We start from the raw sequence: 21267 nt of genomic DNA, 5'->3' as shown, positions 1-21267 counted from the left end.
TCTGATTTTTGGTGCGAGGATAATATATTTATCTTTAAAGATCTTGCTTAAATTTGTCATTGCTTTCTTTCCGAGTAATAATCTTCTTCAGTACAATAACCGTCTTTATCGATTCGGGATCCTAGGAGCAAGACAAAATTGTTAACTGCTTCCAGTTTCTCCTCATTTACTTCAAAATTATCAAGTTCACATGTTGCCATAACTTTTGTCTTTTTGAGATTAAGTTTAAGACCATATTTAGCACTTTCTTCTTTAACTTTCATAAGTTCCTCCAAATCTTCTTTGCATTCTGCTAGCAAGGTGGTATTATCTGCATACCTCAAATTATTAATATTTTTTCAACCAATTTTAATTCCAACTGAAGACTCCTCAACCCTGCCATTCTTAAAATGTATTCGCAGTACAAGTTAAACAGGTACGGAGATAAAATACATCCTTGTCACACCACTTTACCTATAGTGAAATACTCAGTTTCTCCAAGATCTGTTCAGACAGCAGCTTCTTGTTCATAATAAAGATTCCTTGGAAGGATAATGAAATGCTCTGGGACTCAAATTATTCTTAACACATTCCACAGTTTCACATGATCTACAGAGTCAAAAGCTTTGTTATGATCAAGGAAACAAAGGTAGACATTCTTTTGATATTCCTGTGCTCTTTCTATTGGGTTGGTAAATAAGTTCGTTCAGTTTTTCAGAGTGTAATGAAACACGTTTTATTTAATATATATAATACATACTAGTCAGTTATATATTGAACCTCTTTATCAATGAACTCTTGCCATCTGTCCACCAACTTCATTATGCCGCGTTCATAAAACTCCTGAGGTTTACTGGCGAAAAACTGAACCAAGTGTCTTTTGACAGCTAAGCCTCCTCATTAGCAAAGGTTTTCCCATTCAGAGAATTCTGCAACGATCAGAATAAGTGATAATCGGAAGGTGCCAGGTCCGGTGAATTTGGAGGATGAGGCAAAACATCCCAGCTAAGATGTAACAATTTACTCCAGGTTGTTAACGATTTGGGGGGTCTGGCATTGTCATGGTGAAAGACAACTCCTTTCTGATTTGCCAATTCAGGATGTTTTGTGCTAATTGCATGGGCCAGCCGCATTAACTGTGAGCAATAGACAGTCGAATCAATCATTCTGCCTGACGGTAACACCTCGTAGTGGACAACACCTTTATGATCCCACCATACAGAGAGCATGATCTCCTTTGGGTGCAATGCCGCTTTCGAGGTTGTTTGTGGCGGTTCGCTCTTGTGCCCCCATGATCTTTTACGTATCATGTTATCATACACGACCATTTTTCTTTTTCATCTCCCGTAATCATCCGCTTCAAAAATGGGTTGTTTTCTTGGCGACATCGCAGCTGGATATGCGAGCAGTCATATTGGCCTCGGTCAATTCGTGCGACACCCAAACATTGAGTTTTGAAACATTGTGCAAATAGTTTTCAACGCTTGTATGGGATATGTTCAGTACTACAGCAATCTCCCACACTGTGACGGATTTTTGTCGACGATATCCTTGACAACACTCGAAATCTCCAAAACGGAATTTGGCAAACCACTTTTGGCATACGTGTTCTGTTAAGGCACCATGCCCATATACACTGCATATTTTTTTAAGGGCCTTCAGAGCTTGTTTGCCTTTTTTGAAATAAAAAAGCAAAATATGCCGGTAATGTACGTTATTTTCTTACATTTCTAAAAATATGTTATACACATGCAACTGAAGTAGGCCAAACGAAAATTCACTGAAAGGTTATGTGAAATGTTGCCATTCAACTGCACAATAGCATTGCATAGTAGCACAACAATAACGACAGGCAAAGTGGCACAAACTTGTACTAATGCATAAACCGAACGAGCTTATTTGCCAACCCAATATTATCCATCTCGCATTGGCAATTTGATCTCTTGTTCCTCTGCCTTTTCGAAATCCTGCCTGTTCATCTGGCATTTCTCTCTTCATGAATGATTCCAGTCTTTTCTGAATGATCTTAAGTAAGACTTTACTTGCATGAGAAATCAGTGCTAGAGTTCTGTAATTTTCACACTCTCTTGCATCGCCTTTCTTCAATAAAAGGTAAATAAACTGCTTTTCTCCAAGCCCTAGGCCATATAGTTGTGATCCAAATTCACTGACATAAAGCTGTTAAAAATTTAACTGCCTCTTCTCCCAGTGCTTTGAGCAGCTCAATGGTTATTCCATCTCTTCCTGGTGCTTTCTTACTGGCTAGCTGTTGCAGTGCCCACCTCACCTCACCCTCCAGTGACTGACTCCTGTGTATAATCCTGCTGTTCAAATTTCTCAGTAATTTTGGAGTCCTTTCTGCAAGGGCTTCTGTAAGATATTCTTTGTGTTTACTTTTCAATATTGTCACCTTGGCACTAAACTTCCCTGTTAGTTCTCTGATCTTTTTGAAAAGATCCTTGTTTTGGTCTTCTATTTATTGGCATTCCTGGTTAAAGTATTTTTCCTTGTCTCTTCTGGCTTGTCGCTGAAACTCTGCATTCAAATGCCGTACTTCCTGAAAATTTCCTGTGGCCTTCATTTTCCTCCTTTCCTGAGCAGTTTTGACGGCATCTTCTGACAGCCATTTGGACTTCTTACAAACTGTTGGAAAATTCTTCTTTACTTCTGTGTTAATTATATCTTTAATCTCTTCCCATAGTTCATCTGGTTCTCTTTCACACAAATTTAGTGTATTGAATCTGTGTATGCTAATATTGTATTCAACCTGGTATATTTCCAAGATCATATCCAATCGACATTTGTGTTGTTGTTTTTTTCAGTTTCTGTAATTTCACACGTATCGTAGCCACTAATAACTCATGGTCTGTTCCACAGTCTGCACCTGGAAAAGTCTTGACAGACTGAATTGCACTTCTCCATTTTCTTTGTCCAAGTATATAGTCAATTTGATTTCTGTATTGTTCATCAGGTGATATCTATGTGCACAATCTTTTTTGTGCTGTTTAAAACAGGTGATAGCAACAAACAAAGAATTCTCTGCACAAAACTCAACTAGTCTCTTCCCTGTAGTGCTACAAATACCTAAACCAAAACGACCTGTTATTCCTTGTTCCTCAGTCTCTCCCACTTTTGCATTCCAATCTCCGATAAGTAGCCATAAATCTCGCTTTGCTGTTGCATCTATCGCTTCTTGTAACTTGCCATAAAATAATTCAATGTCTTCTTCTAGTGCATCTATAGTAGGGGCATAAACCTGAATGATTTGGATGTCCACTCACTCTGAGAGAAATTATTGTCACTCACTGGATTATAACCTAATACATACCTAGCCATCTTTTCCTGAGTAAGAAAGATACTTCATTTTTACTATTTGTCTCATGTCCTCAGACACCATATAGTCCCCTGACTGAAAATAGCCCACTCCTGTCCTTTTAAGTTCACTTATTCCCAATATATCCAGATTCTTGCACTCCATCAAATTCCTACCATGCACCCTCAAGGGGGTGTACAGGATATGATAGTACTACATGAAAAATTTACATCATTACTAACTTCCTATCTACAATTTTCAGCCAAATCAGGCTAACTTGTCAAGACTCCAACATTAACAGATCTTATATTTCTATCGTCTAAGGCAGTGCTTCCCAAACTTCTGGATGTCGGAGCCCCCCTTTGGAAAAATTTAATTATTTAACGGCGCCCTCACGAAAAAATTCTTAATATAAAGTTATATTATTATAATATTTATTGTATTTATATTCAATACAAAACATATATAGCGAATATTGCAATATTAAATGCAAATATTACATTTTTAGCATCTTACATACACATTCGACATGGCACATTATCTCATATTTTTATATAGATAGATATATTGTTATTGTACATTTGCAGTACAAGCACATGAAACGTAAAACAATTAGTAATAAAGAAAGAACTAAAAACATAAAAGAAGTTTAATAACAATTTAATGTGATGGATGTGTTTTAACACTGCTACACAAAAAGTCAATATCAGGTGGAATATTTGAAACTGCAATTCTTAGATTTCTGCTTTGAAATGAAACTTATATGAATAAGCATATATTTACTAATATTCATTAAGCGCTGAAATATGCAGGAAGCAAAATTTGTGAACTCGCACCAATATGTAATTTTTTTCCATTAAAATTTAAAAATTAACAAAAAAGAAATAATAAATAATAAAAATTAAATTTGTTTTTAAGATAAAAAAAATCTGCTTAGTCTAGACACATTTTCAATTTGTATTCATTATTCCGCCCCCCCTCAATAAAACCTACGGCCTCCAGTTTGGGAAGCACTGGTCTAAGACACTTTGTACCGTATCAATCCAACTATATCTTGGTCTTCCTCTGGGTCGTTTTCCTGCCAACCTGGCAGAAAACACTTATTTTGCTAATCCTTCCTCACACATTCTGTTTAAGTGTCTATACCATCTTAGATTAGCTCTGCTAACACATTCCTGGATGCTGACAATGTCAAGTTCTTTCCTAATATCCTCGTTTTTAATATGATATTGCCATTGATGCCATCTGTTGACAGCTCTAATCTATCTCAGGACACTCATATCTGTTGTCCCTAGTCTTTGGTCAAGTGTTTTATTTCTGAACCAGCTCTCAGATCCATAAGTTAAAACTGGTTTGAACACTGTCTTGTATACAGCTAATTTACTGTTCCGACTAATTTCTCTCTTATTCCATATGAATTTATTCAATTGACTTCCTACCATACCAGCTTTGCTGATTCTGTGGTCTATTTCCATATTTAATTTACCATCTTCACTAAAAATCATTCCTAAGTAGCTGAAATGTTTTATTTGTTCCACAGGTTCCTCATTCAAAACACAGTTGACATTTTCAATGATTCTACCTATTTTCATTGTCTTTGTCTTTTTATTGCTGACCTTCATACGATATCTATTACAACAGTTATTCAATTTAGTCAGAGAATCTTGCAGACTTGTAGCGGATTTATTTAGAAGTATAACATCATCTGCATAAAGCAAAGAGCTGACATCAACATCTCCAATGTTGATATCAGGTTTAATACCACTTTCCTTCATAATATGATCCATATAGATAACGAATAAAAGAGAAGATAATATACATCCTTGTCTGACACCATATTTAACATTAAACCATCTTCCTGTACTTCTTTTGAACCTAACTGCTGATTTACAACTCAAATAAAGACTAAGTATTGCTTGATATAAATCCCTACTGACACCATATAACTGTAGCATATTGAATAGCTCCTCTCCTGGCACCTTGTCATATGGCTTTTCCAGATCGACAAAACTTAAATACAGATCTTTGTTATATTCCCATGATTTCTCGACTATTTGTCGTAAAGTGAAGATCTGATCCTGACAGCCTCTATTTGGCTTGGATCCAGCTTTATCTTCGCCAAGCTTTTCTTCCACAATTCTTCTCAACCGTTTCTCAAATATAATAGCATAAATCTTACCACGAACACTCAGTAGAGAAATACCTCTGTAATTCTCACATTCAGTTTTATTTTCCTTTTTTATATATGGATACTATGAGAGCTCTACTCCAATCATCGGGAATTCGCCCTCTTCCACGCCTTCTGAACTATGCAGTGCAGCAACTGTAAGACTTTTATACCACCATACTTCAGCATTTCTGGTCGAATATAATCTTGCTGCCTTTCCACATTTCAAGCCTCTGATGGCTTTTTCTACGTCAAGTATGGATATGTATTCCTGACTGTTTGCCAGTTGAGTTTTTTTTTTTTTTTTTTTTTTTTTTTTTTTTTTTTTTTTTTTTTTACGACTGTGCTATCACTGCTAGTGGATGGAAAATCGCTAAAGAAGAAGAGAGTATGCTTCTATGAGAATAGATTGAAAGTTTGTGGTTCAAAACTAGGCGACAAGCAAAAAAGAAGGGACAGGATAGAAATATAAAGTTACTAATGGGACTTAACGCTACCATTGAAGACTTTCTTGAATACAATTTTTTGATATGCAAAGGAAAATGAAGGAGCAAGTGTTGTACCGTGATTCACTAATAAGAGGTGTAATAGATGAGAGTTCGATAAAATCGTACTTTCCGGGTGCGAAAATCAAGGATGCAAATGAGGCTATTAGAGCTCAAAAGCAGAGCGTGAAAGAAATGATAGTAGTGGCAGGAACAAATGATTTAAAAGGTGATAAATTTGTTATGAGAGAGGACCTGAGAAATTACTAGAGGTAGCAAAAGAAAAGAGGGAGAGAATTAAGATAGCGAGTCTGTTGCCACGGTATGACAGAGAAGATTTGAGAAGGAGGGCCATAATTGCAAAAGACCTTATGTGCAGGTTATGCAGGAGGAGTGGTGTGGAGTTTTTGGACATGTGGAGTGAGTTTGATGGGCGAAAGGACTTATACAAGATGGATGGTTTGCATCTGAATGGATTGGGTGTGCAGAGACCGGAAAAAGTGTTGTTGAATGAAGTGAATGTGCAGAATCAGGGAAACTAGAGCTATTAGGGATGGAGGAAGTGGATATGCAGACACCAGTGAGGCAGTTTAATGTAAGAATGTTGAGATATAACATGCCTGAGCTAGTACGAAGGACAACAAATCAGAAAGATAATTAGTATAAGGCATCTAGATAGGGGTGGGACTAACAGGATTTTGCACTTCGTGTATACTAATGCCAGGATTATTATGAACAAGGAAGAATTTTTGGCCTTGGTTGGCTCTTCCTGGCTACAGGTTATTGGCATTAGTGAGACATAGCTGACAGAAGATGACATAACTAATGGGATAGAATGTGCAGGATATAGTGGTGTGTTTAGGAGGGACAGAAAGAAAAGAATGGGGGGAGGAGTGTTATTGATGATAGCTCATGAACTGCAGCCAAAGAGAATTTTGAAGTTGAACTGCAGGATTAGAGAAGAGAGCACATTTGAGGCTATTTGGTGTGAAATTGAGACCAGTGGAACAAAATATACAGTTGGGTGCTGCTATAGACCAGGTGATGGAATAGATGGTGGAGACAGTATGCATAGACAAATAGACACAATGAGTAGAGGGAGGGTAATTATGATGTGGGATTTCAACTATGCTAACATTGATTGGAATGACGAGAAGACACATGGGAGGAAGGAATTGGATTTTATGCAGTTATTGATGGATAACTAATTGAGACAACATGTAATGGAATATACTAGCGGTTCGAGAGTGCTTGATCTAGTAATTGCATCCGAGAATTTGAAATGAATATGACCACAGTGCCACCAACTGGTGAGAGTGATCATAAGGTCTTGACCGGAAGGTGGCTAAATGTGTGGAATTTTCAATTAAGAAAGGGTACATGTGGAATTACCATGCTTGTAAGTATGACAAGCTTAGGAAATTGCTTGGTTCAGTGCTATGGCATGTAAAAATGCAAGGGCTGGAGGTTGATGGTGGATGGGAAGCGGTAAAGGAGCATTGATGGAGGTAATGGCTGACTGTACCTAGAGTCCGGATAGTAAATCAAGTAGGTATTAAATGGATGAATAACACCATTAAGCTTGAGCTGCTAAAAAATAAACAACTGTGGATGGAATTTAAGGAGAAGGGTTACCTGCAGGCCCATGAACAGTATAAAGCACAGGCCAGAAAGGTAACGAGGGTAGTAAGAAAAGCAAAACAGGATTATGAAAGGAAATTAGACGCGCAAACTAAAGAGAATCCCAACCAAATATTTTTTTTGATATGCTGCAAGTAAAAGAAAAAATGTATATGGCAGAATGATTTTAAGGAATGCCGATGGTAGGGAGGAAACTGAATCAGTTGATAAAGTGGAATTACTGAGCGATCACTTTGCAAGAGCATATCATCCAGGTGGCGATAATGCAGGAATGAAGAAACCAATAGCTTATACAGAAATTGAGGTGAATAGTATATTACAAAACCTTAATGTGAATACATCAGTGGGAATGGATGGTATACCAGCTCGGGTGTTATGTGAAGTGGCTAAAGAATTGTCAGTGCCCTTGACCATTTTGTTTAATTTGACACTAGGATCTGGGTTACCCGGGGAGGGGGATAATTCCACTGCATAAAACAGGTTCCAAGACTACTGTTGCAAATTACTGACCGATCAGCATATCAGGCGTTGGCAAGGTTTTTCGAGAAAGTAGTCAAGAGAAAAATACAGGAATGGGTAGATGAAAATAGGATATTGTATGGGGGACAGCATGGTTTTGTGAAGGGTAGATCATGCCTCACTAACTTGCTTACGTTTTATAACACAGTGATGGCTGAACTGGATAAGGGTAATGGGTATACAGTGATACTGCTGGACCTTGCTAAGGCCTTTGACAAGATACCACATGGAATTCTAATCAGTAAACTGCAGCATACGGGGACGGATAAAGGATTGGTGAGATGGATAGGACGGTGGTTGATGGAGACATCAGAGAGTAGTTTATTCAGGGGTAGAGTCCAAAAGACAACCTGTGACTAGTGGTGTGCTGCAGGGTTCTGTTCTTGGACCACTACTATTTAATTTGTTCATTAACGATATAGGAAAGGATCTAAGAGGAACTGTTCATTTGTTTAATGATGATGCAAAGTTAGGTAGAGCAATAGTGAATGCACATGATGTCAAAATTTTGCAGGATGATTTGCACAGATTGGAGGACTGGGCTAAGGAGAATGGATGTCAATTTAATGTGGCAAAGTGTAAGGTTATGCATTTTGGGGTGAAAAGATTAGCAGCAGTATACCACATTGGTGGAACTGTATTCCAGAAGACTGACGAGGCCAGTGATTTGGGAGTGTTGGTGGACAGGGTGTTGAAGTTTAGGGGCACATTGCAAAAGTGGCTAAATCAGCTCATCAAATCACTTGGGTTACCGAAGAATACTTTGAAAAGCAGAGACAAGCAAGTTATTGTTCCTCTGTATCGAGTCTTGATAAGACCTCATCTTAACTACTGTGTCCAGATCTGCGTGCCAGGGTTTCTTCTTGATGGGGAGGAGGTGGAGAGGATCCAGAAGTGAGTGATCAAGATGATAGCAGGTGTATGGAATTAACCTTATGAGAACAGGTTGAAGATTTGTGGATTGCAGAAATTGGTTGATAGGCAGAAAAGGGGTGATATGATTGAGACATTCAAATTACTGAAGGGTTTCTTTCTATAAGATTAATTCAGGACAGGACTGGTGGTGGGAGGACCTAGGGGCCTTCCATGGAAACTGGGCAAGAGTGTGATTAGCAAGGGTGTTAGAACTAGGTTTTTTACTTGGAGAGTTGTGAATGAGTGGAATAAGTTGGCAGAATCTGTTGGGGGTGCTATGACTGTGAATGAGTTCAAGGCAAAGTATGATAGATAGTGTATGGATGTTGAATAGTTGTTCTTGACATGATGTTTAGGGCCTCCCTCGATGAGTCTAAGGATTTGATCTAAGGATTGGAGTTGCCCATGATAATAATAATACATGGCAGGAATGGACAGAATAAGGGGACATATCCAGACACTGTATTAGTGTGGTCAGCATGGATGTTTAGGCTAAGCAAACATTTTTAGCTGAAAGGATAGTGAATTGTTTGAGTTGGTTGTCAGAGGTGGTTGTAATTGCTTCATTGGTGAATGAGTTCAAGTATGATGGATATTGTGTGAAAATGGTTAGAATGGACATCTGTGATGAGGAGACCACCAAAAAAATAACTAAAATAAATAAATAAAATAAAACAAAACAAAATAAAATAATAAGAGTATACTGTATATCTTATAACGGCACATATATCAGGAAAGATGACATATCAAGCATTAAAAGGAATGATGTGAGTTCAAACTATATTAATGCATTTTTTTTTTATTTGACAATAAATGTCTAAGTTATTAGGAATTTTATTCTGAAATATTTCAAAATTTATAAATCAAAGAATTTTTAACATTATCAATTATGATAGGAAGTGATGAGCATTTATTTGACAAATGAAAGTACATTTATACTTTTTTTTTTAATTTAATACAGAAGTCCTACCTATCAAGAATAATGAGTGAAAACAGCACAAAAGTATAAATGTCAGAGTGGAGGTGAGATATATATGAACGTGGAAGACCACTAGCTACTGACAGTAGAATAAAATAATGAAAATGCAGAAATTAAGGTGAATACAATGTGAATGAGGGTTACTATTCAAGAAGGATAAGAAATCATGAAAGCCATTCTACTAGCACTAACATTCTCTATTCTAGCCACTATACCATACCTCTCTTCAGTCTGACCACTCCTGTTTCTTTGATCCTGACTCTAAATGCCATTCATACCTGTCTCATCCTCATCTTTATGCATTTCATCACCTTGTGCTGCCACAATCACATCTTCAATTTTGTATCCATCTTCCTCTTGTTGTACAACCTGTTTACCTGTGCTCTCCTACATCACAGATACTCTTTGTTCTTTAGCTACAACAACTTCTCGAATTTGTGCATTCTCAGCAAACAATATCCTTTCTAAATGCCGAATACTAAACCCATCAACTTTCCTTCGTATTCATTCCAGATTCACAAACTGAATCCCCTATGCCTCCAACTCAGCCATCTTGCTATTCATGATCTCTGCTCTCTTTATACTAACTACTGTCATATCTAGGCAACATGCTAATGACTTTTCCAACAGCTTTGTCAAGTCTTTATCAGCATTCCCTTTTTTTTTTTCCATAACTAAGTCATTTGTGTCTTAGTTGTGAAACCAATCTCTCTACAATCATCAGTTATTTATTTCACTGTTCTAACAGGAAAGCATGTTTTGTGTACTTTATTAACACCTTTAATGCCAATCATTAAAGGTGTTAATAAGTATGTCACGTCAAATCCTTCCCAATGGCATTAATGTACAGATTGAATAACAACAGGCCAAGGACTGATCCTTGAGGCACAACACTGGTTACCTTGAATCATACAGATTTACACCCTCCATATTTACTAATTGCATACTGATTGGTTGATAGTTTGATACATCAGTCTTTGCACCATCCTTGTACAATGGAATTACCATACATTCCTTCCACTCCTGTGGAGTCTTTTTCTTGGTCAAGGGAAAAGCCAGTTCATCTGAACATTCTTTTAGCATCAGTGCTAATATGCTGTCAGTTCCTATTACAGTATTCTTATTCAGTTTGTGCAACAGTTCTAGTACTTCCTCCTTATCCACATGAATTTCCTCATACAGCGAAGAGGTAGCAGTGAGTTCGATGTTGCATATACTAGGTTGATAGCTTTTAGTAAAATGGCTGCTCATTAGCTGAACAATCACTTCTGCATCAGTCACCTGCATACCATCTGCATTCAGTAGAGTTATTCTTTCAAATTCATTCTTTCTGTTACTTGCGGCATAACGATAGAATTCTTTTGGGTTGTCTTTAACTTGCAGAGCCAGTTTCTTTTCATACTTGAACTTAACTTTCCATACAACAACACTCGTGACTCTTCTGGCCTGCTGTTCATAATTATCATAACTGACATCATCCTTATGCACATGATATTTCTTCCACATCTTTTTCTTACAAATCTCTTGCTTAATTAAACTGCACATCCATTTCACTCCTAGTCTATTTATTCTTCAAACTCTAGGGACACATTCTGATACTGCATCGTTTAAATATTTTTTACAAACACTTCCCATGCACTGTCGATATCCTTCCCATCCAATAACTGATATCATGGCACAGAACCAATAATACCTCTCAGGTGATCATAATTTCCTGCTTTGTACTTCAGCATGTAACCTTTTCTGAATGGAACATTCCTAAACCTAGCCACTTCGCAAGTAAGTACTGCATGATCACTGTCACCAACTGGAGGCAGAATAGTTACATCTTTAACTGAACCCCCCCCCCAACATTATAATCAGATCTAACACTTTTTGACTTCAAGTTCCTTCTGCCACCTGCTGCTTGAGGAAGTTGTCTTGCAACAGCTCAATAAATTCAGTTTCATTCTTTTCATGTGATTTCATAGCTACAAAATCAATGTTCAGATAATTAAAGTCTCCCATTATGATTACTCTTTATGTATCCATCGTATTTATTTGTTGATGCATTTCTTTGTCACTAGCAACCAATCCACCAGGTCTGTAACAACACCGCACTGTGTATTTAATCTTGTTAGACTCCACCTCACATCACATGGCTTCAAACTCACTGCCACATGAAAAACTGTTACTAGTATTGCAGTCACAGGTCTCAACTAACTGAATTCAAGACATTTCGTATTATTAGCAGCATGCCCCTCTGCTCCACTCCTATCCATCCTTCCTAAAAATACTGTACTCTTTGCACTTGATACAAGTTAGTATGTTTGCTTCTGATAGCCAAGTCTCAGTAATGCCTATAACATGAGGTTCCAATATATCAACTAAGGCAACAAATTCTACTCTTATTTCTGATACTCCTAGCATCCATGTACAGACAATAAATTACCTGCATGCTCTTTTGCATACACTTGTCTGTCATCTGCATGATAGTTTGACAACTCGTAGATCTATTAAGTATAATTTCTGGGAAATTCCCATGCTTTTGGGAAATTTCTGGGAAATTCCCATTTTTATTCTGCCATAATTGCCTTCTACTCGCCCGTAATGCCCTAAAATATATACATACCCCTTTTGAGTTATGTTAGCCAATGTATTAAATACAAGGGACACTCCTAAACAAAAAGAGGCTAAAATAGCCGTTAATTATATTAATCGTAGATTTATGTTCTCATCTAGTTCCTTACTTACGCAGGAATTGTTACATATGTTTGATAGGTCCAACCAGACAAACACAGAATCATTCTCTCTTCATAATCATTTCCATGATTTCCATTCCATGGGGTTGGTAAGAAAGACTCATAGAAGGATCACTCAACTAGCAACATGACTGTATCGAAGATTGAGCTCATTTACACTACCCATATGCATGCATTCCACTCACACATCACTCACTGTGTAGAAAACTTCTCCCATCCTCCATCATGCTTTTACACGATTTCGAGGAATAGCCCCTCATGTTCCTTCTCATCTTACTCTTCACTCTTTTTTATAATCCCCTCTGTATTAATCCATTATATCCTCTCACTACCTGAAACATCTCTATCATATTATCTCCTTTTCCTCCTATTCACCAAATGCTGCAATTTACATTCCTTGAAACTCTCTACATAACCAGAATTCTAAAGCCCTGATATTACCTTAATCATCTATCCCTGTACCTTCTCTAGTGTTTCACTATCACAATGAAAACCAGTTAATGAATTTAATTTATCACAATAATCGACGTGCAGTCTGGCACAGCCACCTTTATTCCTACTCACCAATGTATTCATTATCATAGAGCGATGTGATATTGCAGCCTCCTTTACAATATCTGCAATGTATCCTCTGAACTTCAGTCCACTGTCATCCCAGCTGAATCTCATCCAATCCACTTCCTAAAGCACAGTTCCACAAATACAGTATACCATCATATTTCTCCACTCCAAAGTGCAATAACTTGCATTTATTAATATTAAACTATAACATCACTTATTTGTCCAAGCTAAAAGTCCTATTCAAACATTCCTCAAAGAAATCAACATCAACAACACTCTTAATTCTTCCCCAAATTTGCATCATCAGCAAACAGTTGAAGATCCCCAATCAATCACATGAAATATTAATAAGTTGAACAGTAGGGTAGTTGTGGTTTGTTGTAGTTGGTGCATTGAGTAGTGAAGACAGAGTTGAAGAGTAGGTGCTCTCCCTCGATGAGTCTTTGGACTCCCTGCAGGTATCACATAATAATAATAATAAATACTTATATCTGAACCAGACAAACATACAATCATTTCTTTGAAGGTGATTATGATGACAGGATGAGTGTATGTTTGTTTGGCATATCCATAACATTAACAAAGCTACATATCTTAGAAGCTTTTAAACAAAAATTCTCGCCATTACTCACATCATGATTTAGTTTCCCTGTCTCTTGATATCTCTTCTCATATCAATAAATAATTTGTCTAGACTCCTCATAGCAACCACACTCAAGCATAAGCTCTTATATACATCCATTCTTCCTTCAAATTCACTCATCATATCATCAAATTCCTACCATGTACCCTCAAGGAGTGTAAAGGATATGATAGCACAACATGAAAACTTTACAATCATTACTAACTTCCTATCTACAATTTTCCTCCAAATCAGTCTGTTACTTGTCAAGACTTCGACATCATTAGATCTTAAATTTCTATTGTGTAAGACACTTTTTTACCTTATCAATCCACCTACATCTCAGTCTTCTCTGGGTCGTTTTCCTGTCAACCTGGCAGAGAACACTTGTTTTGCTATTCCTTCCTCACACATTCTGTTTAAGTGTCTATACCATCTAAGATTAGCTCTGCTAACACATTCCTGGATGCTGACAATGTTAAGTTCTTTCATAATATCCTCGTTTTTAATATGATACTGCCATTGATGCCATCTGTGGACAACTCTAATCTTTCTCAGGACTCTCATATCTGCAGTCTCTACACTTTGATCAAGTGTTTTACTTCTAGCCCAGCTCTCAGATCCATAAGTTAAAAACCGGTTTGAACACTGTCTTGTATACAGCTAATTTAGTGTTCCGACTAATTTTTCTCTTATTCCATATGAATTTATTCAGTTGACTTCTAGCATACCAGCTTTGTTGCTTCTGCTGTTTATTTCCATATTTAATTTACAATCTTCACTAAAAATCGTGTAGTTGAAATGTTTTATTTGTTCCACAACTTCTCCATTCATAATGCAGTTGACATTTTCAACTTCTGACTATTTTCATTGTCTTTGTCTTGTTAATTAATTGAAGAAATTACTCCATACTTCAAGGATATCTTTTTCTCCAGTTTTCATGTCATCTTTATCACCTCTAATTCCATTTACAACACTCTTTCCTCCATTTCTGAGCTTCTTCAACAACCTCCACAATATCTTGCCACTTTCTTGATATTTATTTTCTATATTCTTGAAAAAAGTCCTCCCATTACTTTTGTTTAGCTAGTTTTACACAGTATTTTGCTTTCTTCCATTTGTCTCTGTATTCTCTAAGAGCACAAGCTGTCTTATTTGCCAGGGACTTTTGACATGCTTTCTTCTTTTCCTTCACTGCCTCTTTAACTTCCTGTGTCCATCATGGAGTTCTGATTTTTCTATCCTTGCAGACAACCTCACCACATGCTTCTCTGGCTGAATCAATCAGGGTTTTCTTCAAGGCTTGCCACTGAATCTCCAAGGTTTGGTTCATGTTCTCAAACTCTTTCATTTTTTCTTCAATAATCTTTGTGTATTTTAGTCTACAGTTCACATCTGAGAGCTGCTCGACTTTTATTTGCTTTAAAACTTTCTTACATGTTATTCTTTTCAATATGAAATTCAATTTTATCCTGCTCAAGACTAAATAGTGATCACTTCCAATTTCAAATCCTCTGTACACTCTGGTGTCCTGCACCAGGGAGAAAACATCACTATCAACAATAATTTAGTCAATGAGACTTTTCTTTTTCCTTGCCTCTTCTCTCCATGTGAATTTGTGCACATTTTTATGTTGGAACATGGTGTTAGTAATAACCAGTCCATGTCCTGAGCAGAAATCCAACAGGTATTTGCCATTATTATTAGCTTTGCTCTTTTCTTCAAATTTTTCCAAAATATTTTTGTATGTCTGACAATCATTTCCTATTCTGCTATTTAGATCCCCAACAGAGACCAACTTTTCCTTTTTCACTGTGTCAGTTGCTTTCTCTAAAGTCTCAAAAAATTCCTCCACTTCCACCTTAGTAGAACCTTCTGTGGGACCAAGGCACAAATAAGTCTCATTGCTCAGTTCCCCATTCCCATATTTGCCACATCACTCTGCTTGAGTCTGCCTACCATTCAAGAAGATTAGCCTGATATTTAGTGTTGAATACTGTGGCTACTCCTTCTTTTCCTTGATTGTCATTGCCTGAATATAGTATTTTGTATTTATTGCTCCAAAAGGTCTCACCAGTTTTTGTCTTTTTTTGTTTCAGTCATCCCTATTATATCGATCTGGTACTCATCTAATTCCTCAGCTAGCTCCATTTCTTTGCCATTCAGGCTTCTTATGTTGATAATACCGATCTTCGACTCAGGTGATGTTGAGTTGGGGTGTGTTTTAAGATTTGTTCCAGTAGCTGACTTTTTGCTGTTTGCCTTGGTTCCCTGGCAAAAACAACGGGGGCCTTGTTTAACTGGGTGACGCTCCAGCCGGAATGAAATTTTGTCATGTTGTACCATTATTTTGTATCTTGGTTTAAGCCAATAAGAATACAATTTGGTAGGCTAAATCCCAAACTGCACGCCTATCCTCGTTCGTTCAGTATCCAGATAGATACCCAACATGGTGCACCACGAGAAGGTGATTATTGGACATTAGGTCAGAAGCCCTGGTCGGTTTTCCTGCATTCCTTTGAAGGCTATGTGGAGGTCTCCTGTCAGTTATACAGCACTGACCCTCTGGATATCCAAAATCTCAACATTCCTTCTACACAGGTTGCACTTTGAATCTTCAGCTATCATAATCCTTCCCAATTCAGTGCCATTTCATCTTGTTGGAAGTTTTTCCACTGGCTGTACTATAAATTAAAGAAGCCAAGAAATTATATTCTTAGCTTAATATTTTATTATTATTATTTGACACCTCCAGGGAATCCAAAGACTTGTCGAGGGAGAGTGAGCCAACAGCATCGAACGATGAACCCTTCCAACTACTAACCGTGCTCAAACTTGCTTAACTTTTTGCGTGAGCTATTAGCAGCAGAGGTTCTACCAATCGACTAATCTGTGAGCAAACAAAGTTTGCACCTGAAGTATTTTAAGGACTGGGCAACTCGTATATAGAAGCTTGTGACTTCAAATCACTTGCTTAGTATCCCATAATGCCAAGCACATATCCTTACAGATATGTATAATGCTATGAATTATGGGAAGACTACCCAGACCTGATTTGACCTTTACTGAGGTCTCATCAGTTGGAATCAGACCCCAGAGGTGATACCAAGGTTGAAGTAATACAGAAGTCATATTATCATATACGAGTAGTCAAAAGGTGTCATCTTATTATTAAAATACTCTGGATGAGAGATAGCTGTTGGATATTTTTCCACTTGGTTATACTATAAATTAAAGATGCAAAGAAATTATATTCTTGGTTTAATCCTTTACCCAAGTGTAAGCAAACAGAGTTTGCATCTTGGCATCTTTAATTTATAGTATAACCAAGTGGAAAAACTTTCAATAACTATTTCTAATCCAGAGCATTTTAATGATACGGTGTGACAACTTTTGGCCACTCATATATGGAAGTATGACTTCTGCATTACTTCAACCTTGGTATCACCTCTGCGTTTCCAACTGATGAGACCTCAATAAAGGTCAAAACTGATCTGGGTAGTGACCCTTCCCATAATGCTATGTATTATGGGTCCATAAGGATATGTTTGGCATTATGGGATACTAAGGCAAGTGATGTGCAGTCATTAGATTCCATATACGAGTTGCCCAGTGCTGAAAATACTTCAGGCACAAACTTTGTTTGCTTACACTTGGATAAAAGATTAAACCAAAAATATAATTTCTTGGCATCTAATTTATGACAGGTATTGTGTGAACAATAGTTAGAATGGGTCTCCTACGATGAATCTCTGACCCAATGGAGATGCCTAGGAAATAATAACTTCATTCTTGTTATGCCTTTCTAATTACTTATGAACTTTTTCCTAATTCCTGCATTATTAACCAACAAAACATGTTTTGGCAAGAGATTTTGAAAGTTAATTCATTTCAATATCCTCATTACTTTCTGTATGGGCATGGTTTTCTGTTCATTGAGTAAACTTATAAACTTCACTATTCAGACTAGCATTCCCTTTGTTGCTTTGCCATTCTACAATACTACTTTAATATTTCAACAGAATATCAGGAAATATATCAAAACACAATAAACAATTAGCAATAATATATTATTATTATTATATGGGTATCTCCATGGAGTCAGAAGACTCATCGCAGGAGACCCAAACTATCAAAACAATATCTATCATACCTCTTCTTGATCTCATTTACAGACGAAGCACTCACAACTGAGTCAGGCAATGCATTCCATTCATTCACCACTCTCCAAGCAATAAACCTGGAGAGTGGTGAATGAATGGAATGCATTGCCTGACCTTGTTAACCATACTTTTCCTTAATTTCCAGGGATGACCTCTTGTTCTTCTATCACACAGCTGAAATATTTCCCTTGCATCAATCTTATAAAAACCTTTAAGTAATTTAAATGTTTCTATCATATCTCAGCCTATATATTATAGTATAATATAGTTTTTATAGTATATAAAGACACTAATTATTCTAAGAAGAAGAAAAAAAAAACAGATAAAAATCACCTATTTCACAGGACCATTAAAATAAACTGATCTATCACAAGACAGCTGTCAAACTATCATCCCATAAATCTCACTTTGGTGCTCTCAATAGTGATTGAAAATGTCATAAAAAACCAGCTTCTTTATCAGCTGGACACATCAGTTAATTACTAATCACCAAAATGGAATCAGCTATTTCTGTTCTATAGCAGACTACTTTGCTATCATCAGATCTGGACATAGCCCATTTGAAGAAATCCATGTGGTCACTCTCAACAAGCTATCATCTCATGGTCTCCCCCCTGTCCTTTGTGACAGCTTGCCAACTCCTCTCTGGATGTATATTGCATGGCATGGTAGATGCCTACTTGTCATCATTTCTTTATCAATGCTAGAGTACTCTTACTCACACTGTTCTTCCTAACTTCAAATCGTATTGAAGTTTTGCTGATGACAGTACGTTCTATTTCTCTTCTTCATTCAAAAACCATGTAGTATTCAAGGAACTGAAGCTTCAAAATCTTCCATAACTAATGTTTTAAGAACAGATAGGATGAAGAGAACTTAGTATATTTCAATGCTCTTAAAAGACAGTCACTTTTGATAATTTTCCAATATCCTATCAAAATCAGTTTTCCCCTTCTTGGGCTGACATTCACATCCAGCTTATCTTGACATAAAAATACTACTTCAATAACATCCTTAACCTCCAAAAAACTTTTACGTTCAAAACACTACTTCTCTCCTGCTCAACTCCTAAACATTTTGTAAATCTGAAATCTTAATCAACTCTAAAAACCTATCTGCACACTCCATTATACTTTCATTCCATTAAACATCCAACATGAGCCTAACACTCAGGTTAGCATAATGTTGGATTGGATAGCCAGCACTGTGTTGATGTCTAATAAAGTATTCTAGTAATTTTCTGAATAAGCTTCAGTTTTTAAAATGGCATTCAGCTATGTAACAGGTGATCATGAATGTTGAGAAAGGGTAGAAGTTTATTTCAAGTAATCAATGGTAATGGTATGGGATTATTATCGCCAGGGGCATATATTTAGGGTGTGTGTGCTAGGTGTGTGGTGTACACTCACAGAATAGCAATATCACTGATATTATATTTTTTCATTTATTCCTGCTAAAAATTATTAACAAGAATAAATGAAATTAATGCAAATGTGATGCAAAGGTTCGATTTGGGCATGTAAACTGCAAAACATATATTTTTCATAAATTCCTTATGGAATTTATGCAAATGATATATTGGACTTCTTGTTAACTAATTCTGCAACAATTTATGAACAATTTAGTGTTAGAAGTTACTTTAATAATTAATACTTGCCAGCTTTGGGCCATGATTTATTTAATGCCTGAATTTGGTGGTGCCAAATGTCAATATTGCATTTGGCACCACCGATAATAATAACATCCTTACAAATAAATTGAATCAACAAGTATGATGGATGCAAAGCTGCATTTAAAATGATTTAATAAATACTTTAATATTCTAATTAATGTTAATTAAATATGCTGAATAAATAAGTATTAAAATATAAGTATTTTTAATAAATATATACTTATTTATTAAAAATACTTATTTTTAATAAATAAGTATTAAAAATATATATATTACTTGGTACCTAGTATACACTGTTATCAAGTTTCAATTTGTCATTACAGTGAATGAATGAATTTGTGAATGAAACTCATGGATATAAAGGATGTTAAATTAGTAGTTCCATTTACTTAATAATAAAATTAATGAGACAAAATTGATTATCTTAATCTTGAAAGCTATATCTTATTCGAGACACATTCACATATTTCAAGAATTAATGAAATGTCATGTATATGAAAACCTCAACATGATAAGGCAAAAACGGTGAGGAGGGGACGATCGGTATTCCCTTGAAGCTGCGTGGATGGCATACGAATGGGCATAATATTTCATATAAAGGGGGGAGGGTGAATGAGTGGAGTCTGGAAATGCATTAACCACTGATGCAATTTCATAACAAGATATGAACATTGTGGTCTGTGGAAACTGAGCATCTGCGATGACTTTGTTAACTGCAGAGATGCCTAGAAAATAATACTAAAACTAGTATCCAACGTTGATGAACAGTATACTTAAAGCCACTTAACAGTGGATGCAAGAAAATGATGAATGTTTTTAACAACTCATCTTCGAGATATCAAAAACCATCCAGTTCGCCTGAGATGCAAGAAAATGTGGGTATTATTAACCACTCACCTTCAATATAGTCAACTAATTCTTTATCTATAGATGGAAATGACGAAAATAATATTGTGCTAGTTGCAGCCATATTTATATAGCATTTATTTACATACATATATATTTATGTACAAACAACTGATGGAAACAGCCTAATAACTTAAAGAAACCACAATATCGTGCAGTAATTAGAATGAAATAAACTACAACTACTCCACCTAACATTTCAAAGTGAAAATTCGGTCACGTTGCTCAAGAACATCGAAAAATGAAAAAGGAAATACTAAAAATGAATAAGTAAATAAATAATAAATTTATTATTATTATTATTATTATTATTATTATTATTATTATTATTATTATTATTATTACCACGGGAAACTCCAAGGAGTCCCTAGACTCATCGAGGGAGGCCCTAAACATCATGTAAAGAACAACTATTCAACATTCACACAGTATCTATCGCACTTTCCCTTGAACTCATCCACAGTCATGGCACCCAACAGACTCTGGCAACTTATTCCACTCATTCACCATTCTCCAAGTAAAAAGCCTAGTTCTAACACCCTTGCTAACCACACTCTTACCCAGTTTCCATGGATGGTCCCTAGACCTCCCGCCATCAATCCTG

General features: G+C 36.4%; 1 protein-coding gene across 1 annotated transcript in view; it reads right to left on the bottom strand.

Moving 5' to 3' along the window:
• Positions 1 to 20813, bottom strand: part of LOC150107754 (ATP-binding cassette sub-family F member 3) — a 346459-nt gene extending 325646 nt beyond the window's left edge. The window contains exon 1 of the mRNA XM_090391512.1: positions 20655 to 20813. Within this exon, the coding sequence (XP_090247638.1) occupies positions 20655 to 20754 (100 nt within the window). The 5' untranslated portion in view covers positions 20755 to 20813. The remainder of the gene's footprint in view (positions 1 to 20654) is intronic.
• Positions 20814 to 21267: the final 454 nt, after the last annotated feature.

Source organism: Typopeltis vanoorti, chromosome 4 (genome assembly GCF_054136105.1).
Source record: "Typopeltis vanoorti isolate ZY-2024b chromosome 4, IOZ_Tvanoo_1.0, whole genome shotgun sequence".
NCBI classification, from domain to species: domain Eukaryota; kingdom Metazoa; phylum Arthropoda; class Arachnida; order Uropygi; family Thelyphonidae; genus Typopeltis; species Typopeltis vanoorti.
The sequence above is the reverse complement of the archived record's forward strand: the minus strand, read 5'-3'. Positions and strand labels throughout refer to the sequence as shown.